This window comes from Oratosquilla oratoria, chromosome 38 (genome assembly GCF_046742065.1).
Source record: "Oratosquilla oratoria isolate Oo_2021 chromosome 38, ASM4674206v1, whole genome shotgun sequence".
Lineage (NCBI taxonomy): Eukaryota > Metazoa > Arthropoda > Malacostraca > Stomatopoda > Squillidae > Oratosquilla > Oratosquilla oratoria.
The window spans coordinates 45,968,219-45,975,718 of record NC_134814.1 but is presented as its reverse complement, the minus strand read 5'-3'; the positions used below and the strand labels follow the sequence as shown (position 1 = coordinate 45,975,718).

At 45.8% G+C, this 7,500-nt stretch overlaps 1 protein-coding gene across 1 annotated transcript in view; it reads right to left on the bottom strand.

The window, feature by feature from the left end:
* LOC143019917 (uncharacterized) overlaps window positions 1-7,500 on the bottom strand; it is a 307,819-nt gene that overhangs the window by 48,378 nt on the left and 251,941 nt on the right. Inside the window, exons 6-7 of the mRNA XM_076175892.1 lie at window positions 5,116-5,271; window positions 34-174 (exon numbers count right to left, since the gene is read on the bottom strand). Of these exons, the coding sequence (XP_076032007.1) occupies window positions 34-174; window positions 5,116-5,271 (297 nt within the window). The remainder of the gene's footprint in view (window positions 1-33; window positions 175-5,115; window positions 5,272-7,500) is intronic.

Here is a 7,500-nt window from a genome sequence, read left to right as displayed (position 1 = left end):
CACAGCCGATGTCAACCGGCGAGAACTACGTACCGGTGTGAGGTTGGTGGGGCGTTGGTTGGGAGTGGTGAAGGTGGTGCAGTGGCACGATGGGGTTGACGAGCGAGGAACTGCTGGCCATGCCGCCTCCTGCCTGGCCGAGAGGGATGGTCAGGATAGGTTGCACGGCGATTCCTGGAAGAGAACACGGGGCATTGCATCAGTCTAACCAATTCTACGGAGTGTGTGGTTGGGGTGTCCGAGTGTATGTAATCCTGCGGCGTGTAGTGAGTGTGTAAGTGTACCTAATCCTGTGTAGAGTGGATGTATATGAGTATCCAGTCCTGCGATGTGTAGTGGGTATACCTGTGTATCCAATCTTGCGCGTAGTGGATGTGTAAATGTACCCAACCCTGGTTGTAGTGGTTGTGTCGCTGTACCCAACCCTGAGGCGTGTAGTGAAGGTATAAATGTACAGAGGCCGGGTCACTGTGACTGGTCCTGTGTATCACAAAGCGGTCTAAGTGTAATGTTGCAGAGGTCATGCACAGGAAAAATACATAAATTCTTTATCAACAAAAGTAACAATCGTATTTAGGCAACTGAATTCAGGAGAGGTGACACAAGTCCAGACTGTGCCTACTCAGAAATACAATTGCAGCTGATCTTTTCTATTACGAAGCTTTAAAATTCGGAACTCTCCTCAATTCGGAATGACTATGTCTGTCGAGCGTAAACTAGGATATGGAAAAAAAGTGATTCTGGTATCGGGAATTTCTAAGATTTCAGAATGTTTTATTCTAAGCAATGGGAACTTCCGATATCTAGAGATTTCTAAACGAAAGAATCATAAATGACGCTCTACCCCCAGCCCTTCTTCATCCCCTTCCCTCAACCTATTATTTCTTATTCTTCGTAATATGAAGAGGAGATTCTTCTTCTTTCTAACGATTTGCCAACCTAGTGTCTTACGAGCTAAGTCTGCGACGTCTCAAGTCACTTAAGAGGTCGTTGTTGTCATGGAAACCGTGAACCTTCGTCTGTCTTGGAGACTCTCGGCGATGTGAAGAGAGTCTGTGTGCAGACATCAAAGGGCTGCCCTATCCTTCACGAGGGATCGGTGCCATCTGTCAGGGGGCAGTCAGTATTATTCCTGGTCGTGTGCCCCATGCCCTTAGGGCACCCTGCACCTTCGGAGGCCCATAATGAGAGGACCAAAATAATGAAGAACGTTAATGTTCTCACGGAAAAGCCAAATAAACAAAAAACAAAAACTAATAAATAAATAAACGAGTAAATAAATCAACATAACAAATATACAAATAGGTAAACAAAAAGATGTATGAATAGATAAACAAATTAGATAAATAGATAAGATAAAATGAATATGTAAAAAAATACATTTTAGTTCTTTATTCTTGAACGTTTTGGCGAAATATCTAGCTTTATCTTTTGCTTTTGTTTAAGCCAAGACCAGGCACTTTTGATGATGTCGCGGGTTCTGTTTCATTATTCGAGAGTAGCATTGGGTGAGGGAGTGATGACAATCAGCCTTGGGAGAAAGAAGCAGTATTTCTTTTTTCCCTCAGCGAGAAAGGGCGTAGCCAGCGAGACGTCTTTTTCTTGGACTAAGTCGAGGGGGCAGAGACGAAGGCCCCATTCGACCGAAACATTATGAGACATTGAGTGAAGACATATACGGAATATATATGAGTGTCTCTATCTTGTTCTATGTTACTTCATAGACGCCGATATTTTTGTTGGAGACTAATTATCTGGGCGCCGAGGGGAGGTACGTGTAGCGGTGTTGATCATGGTGAAGCACACAGTACACGAATTCCTAGGCCCTTTATGAAGTGCGGTCTCAGTGTCTGGTCACAGAGACACAGAAAACTCGTGTCTCAGTGCCTGGTCACAGAGACACAGAAAACTCGTATAGTTAAGTCGCAGCAACTGGAAGAATGAAGTCTACTGCTTACTTCCTCCAGCGAGACTATCATTGGCGTTTATCTATTTATCCATTTTGTATGTGAAGTGAATCACTTTTTTTGGTAACAATATCTTTTAGAAAAAACGTTGAAAAGCTTGGTTTCTCAACTGTACTGGTGGTGAACAGAGGGAGTCTGAAGGCACGACGTGAATGGGGTCGACATCTTTTTCTGTCATGTTTGAAGCACGCAAGAGCCGGTGTGGTTTAACACCGAGAAACCCCAGCATCCTTTTGTGAGATTTTGTCCTGACTACCGCCAGGCGATTTTATTCAGCTTAAATGGACTCCGCAGCTAGTGCCCATCCTACATTGTTAAAGTGAATAGGACTAGATTAATTAGCATTATAAAGTAATATGTTAAACGATCTGTGAAGGTATGATTCATGTAATGATAATCAACAAAGTTCCTATTTGATGCACCGTCATCTCCTGATGGCGATCACAACAAGTGTGCTTGGTACAGCGCCATCTACTTTTAGCAAACGCAACTCTCGTATATGACGCAGTGCTGTTGCTTGTGATCGCAATTAGGATAACTGATTAGGCGCCATCTATTACAGGAGATGATAACTACGGGATCTTGATGACAGATATGCATGAGCTTTACATCCTTACTGTGTTGAAAAACGGGGCGTATCTACATGTTTATGTTGAAATCTTATGTACCTGCGGCTAGTGTGTGTGTATTGACCACTGGAGGGGGGGGGCAGTGGAGTGTATAGGGCTGGGCGTGTCGCTCAGTGGTGCTTAGGGTCGTGTAATCAGCACGCTATGTACTTAAGTAACCATTTCATATTTTGCAAACATGTATGGCAATTTGTATGTATGTATGTATGTATGTATGTATGTATGTATGTATGTATACATGTATGTATGTATGTATGTATGTATGTATGTGTGTATGTATGTATGCTAAATATCCCAATCATATTTACAGGTATGTATGTGTCAATGTATGTATACCCGGTATATGCTAATCATATTTAGTATACTGTATACGCGTTTGTATGTTTGTATGTATGTGTGTGAGTGTGTGTGTGCCAGTGTATACATGTGTGTGCGTGTGTTTTTGAGTGTGTGATTCACCATGGTCTTGGATCACGTATTGGACTTGTGATCGACAGCTATTTCCCTCCCGGAAGAGAGCTCAGCGTTCATATGTGTATGTGTGTGTGTGTGTGTGTGTGTGTGTGTGTGTGTGTGTGTGTGTGTGTGTGTGTGTGTGTGTGTGTAAGCGTGTGCGTGTACTACATACGCAAGCGCGCCTAAGTGGGCGAACCAAACTGTTGTTATGTGGGTGACCGAGTGGTCGGGGCCAGGAAGGCACGATCGTGTGAAAGCGACTGTCACGTCCTTTTATGTCCGAGCACGTCTTCATGTAATTATGCATACATGTTTCAGATTCATTGCCGAATTTTATATACGCGTGCTTAAGTGGCTATTGTATGGGGGAGGGAGGGAGGGAGGGATGGGGGAGTTTCCCTTGGGTGGGTGGGGGGCTGGGGAGGGAGTGAGGACAAAATGGGGGAGGCAAATGCTGTGTGAAGGGTGAGGCTATGGATATCTGGATAAGTATGCATTATGTTTCACAAAATACTCCATCGAGACGAGGGCAGATTGTGTTTGGGCATATGTTACAATAACTGGATTTGGGGGACGCAGGACATTCTGGGAGGACGACTGGATTTACTTTATCTACTCCTCGAGGGGAGTGGGGAGTCATTCGTGCAAGAGTAACATTTATGTAAAGTTTGTGGGGAGTTGATGTGAGGGGAGGAGAGAATAATGCTACGCAGAATCGAAACATTGAATGCTGGGGGAGCTCAGAGTATGGGAGGGTAGGTGGGTAGTAATGGGTACAGAGCTGGGGACGGTGTATTCTTGAATCTTTGTGATCGGGAAGGCAGTGCATATGTTCTCTCTATCGTAAACAGAAGAAATCCGGTGCAAGGGGGAGTCTTTAGGGCCGAAGAGACATCGCTGCTTCGTTTTTGCGGCAGCTGCGCGCCACGAAACGTTCGTCAGGATCGCTCTTTATCGACGATGGCGTCCAGTCGCCGTCTGCGTCGTCGTCGTCGTTGTCGATTTCGGAATAGCTATTCTTATGGTTACGAATTCTAAATCTCCGCTCACTGTTATTATTATTATTATTTTATTCTAGTGTTCTCTTTTCCTCTACATTGGCCTATATCTTCTTTCTTCCTGAAGCTGATTATTAATTGTTTTCTGTCATATATCTCTCGTTCCATGCACAATATCAACGAAATCAGACCAGCGGTGCTTTCATAGTTTGTTCTTTTATTTGCTGACACCCCGGCATCGTGTCCAGGAAAGCTTACGCCCCCGAGCGGACGATGCGGCGCAGAGCAGCCGACGACGGCGACGGCGACGGCGACGGCGCTCTGGGACCCACCTGGCCGGGCTTTGGTTCCTTGTTTGTGAATGACCGCTCTACCGGCGTGCTACACCGTTCCAGTCCCGGGTGCGTCCACAGACGCCGCCTCCGCCTCCGTCTCCTCCGGGTCCACCTACATCAGATATGTGTGCTACATTGTTCGTCCTCCCAGCTGATGGGTTAGTAAGTCGAGAGTAAACGTGTTCTGTGGGCAGCGATCCTGTTTTGTTTTTTCTCCAGGTAGACAAATTCCCGGTACTAAATGCCTGGTGGATACTTTGCATACGACGACAGGCAGTGCTCTTCAGCTCAGGGAATCCCTCTAGATGAAAGAGATACTGTAGATAGTTGTATATTTATATAATGAATCATTTGAGATAGCAGAATACCCCATGAATTTATAGAACCTACCCACAGCCGACCGACTGCAAGTGTCTGGCACTGGCCAGACCAAAGGCACTATTAAGGCGCAACTGAGTTCAGTGCCAACAAGTTCATCTCCAAATACACCTGTCCCCCTTCGCTGCTGCCAACGACTTGTTCTACTTGCCGTCAGGGGACTCTATTAAGCCGGGGAAACCTGGTTCTCTGTTCATGAATCAATGCCTTCCCTTTTCCTCGGTCCCGAGTAGAAGATGTCCCTCTCTCTCCCACTCCCTGTCCCCAAGACTACCAACCTCTCTTCAAGCTCCCTCAGCTCCCAAACCTCCCGTCCCTGCCACGGCTCCCAACGACACTTTCCGGGTCTTACCTTGAGATGTGGGGATGAGTAGCTGGGCCCCCTGAACACCCTGAGTCACGTGACCTGAGGTAAGGACCATCTGTGGCACTGCACTGTTGCCGGTCGCGGCGGCTCCTCCTCCTCCCATGCCGGCTGCCGCCGCCGCTGCTGCCGCTGCGTTTCCTGCTGGGGGGGAAAAAAACGAAAGGGACTCTTAGTCGAGAAGTTCGAGGAAAGTGTGGTGGTGGTGATGGTTACAATGGTGATGGTGATAAAGATGATGATGATGATGATGATGATGATGATGATGATGATGATGATGATGATGATGATGATGATGATGATGATGATGATGATGATGATGATGATGATGATGATGATGATGATGATGGTGGTGGTGGTGATGATGATGATAATGACTCTAACGATAGTGATGATAATGGTGAATATGACGATGATGGTGATGATGTTGAGGATTATTATAACGACGGTGATGAGGATGGTGACTATGATGATGGGTACAGCCGTGCCGAGTGCATGGCGGGTGTTGGGGATAGCTTGCTTGGTTGGCAAAACACTGGTCAGTCAGGAACCCAAGAGTTCGGGAGGGAGAGGAGGAGGAGCAAACAGCTCGGCATTAAAACACAAGTTATGAATCCTCTCCAGCCGTGGTGGTGGTGATGACCCGAGGTATTGTCATGATTAATTAGTGGTGGCCAGGAACGAGTCCTGGGCATGCAGTGATGAATGAACGGCATCCAGTGATTCATTAACGGGGTGTGATGGACCTCTTCTGTGTGGTGACAAATTAGTGACGCTCAGAAATAAAGTAGTGATGCACGGTGATGAGGAAAGAGACGGGATTACGTTGAGTCTGTGATTAATAATAATGAACTGGTGATGCTAAAGGAGACTGGTGATGAACTGGTAAGGGTGGTAGACCATCGTTTTTCATGACTGTTGGTGTGTGTGATGACTATTTATGATAATATCGAAAGAGTGATTGAAGGGCGCAGAGTGATACACTGAGATGATTTTATCTTTTTTGATGTGAATTTACTGTGGTGACGAAGGCTTCTGTTGTGATGATCACTTATGAATTTGGCATGGATGATAACCTAGGGACGTGTAAATTGATGTAAAGTTGGGCCTTAGTGATGATGATGATGATGATAGTGATTATGCTGGTGGTAATAATAATAATGATGATGATGATGATGATGATGATGATGATGATGATGATGATGATGATGATGATGATGATGATGATGATGATGATGATGATGATGATGATGATGATGATGATGATGATGATAGTGATTATGCTGGTGGTAATAATAATAATGATGATGATGATGATGATGATGATGATGATGATGATGATGATGATGATGATGATGATAGTAACAACAACAATAGATAATGACTATGACGATCATGATGACCGAACGACCTAAGCCAATGGTGATGAATCAAACATGCGTGATGATGTAGCTCTTGTAAGCGATTATAAATCAATAAAGCATTTGCTGCTGCTCCTAGAGCAGGCAAGTGTGATGACGAGTTTCTGCCGTGTGGCAATAGATCACAAACACGTGTGATGAACTGGTGGCCCGTGATGATATCTTGAGGTTCGGTGGCCGCTGGCCCTCGGACCTCCCGCTGTGAGGGTGGGTCGCCAACTAGCCAGCTAGCCAGCTAGCCAACTAGCCAGCTAGCCAGCGTGCTAGATGGCTAGATAGCACGCTAGGATAAAGAAACAGACGTGGAAGATGAGGAAAACCCGTCTACATGCAAGAAAGCAAATCATAAACATCCACATGCAAGAAAGCGAAGGATATTTCGGACTCCACAGTCCTTGCCATCCCTAGAAGGCGATCACTTCGAGCTGTTGGGGTTGGTGGGTTGGTTGGTGGAGATTTGTTTTTAGGCTGATGGTTGATAGAAAACAACATCATGATGAATCTTATTCTTGTAAATCAGATAACATTACTCAACCAGACAGGGGCTATCACCGATGTGGAGGGACCAAGACGACCTCGATATGTCCTTTTAGCACGAAAAAGTATTCGGATAAAAAAAAGAAAAAAAAAAAAGAAAAAAAAAAAATCTTGGGAGTGTACAGAAGTTACCCACGGAGAGTTGCTCCCGAGCAAGCAGGTGAGCAAGAGGGAGTCGTTGGGAGTCGAAGGGAGCCAGGTGGAGTCATGTGGGAGTGGAAACCGGAATGAAGCTTCTGCTCCGACATCCACCCACTCCCCTCCCCACCCCTCCCCTTCCGCCCCTCCTGCCTCCGCCCCAGCCCGCCAGATAAATCAACAAATGGACACAGCGGAGAGATTGCAGGCAAAACAAAGGCAAGAAATGATGCGCGCAACTAAGATGGCAACAGCAAACAGCAGAGGAGGAAGGCAG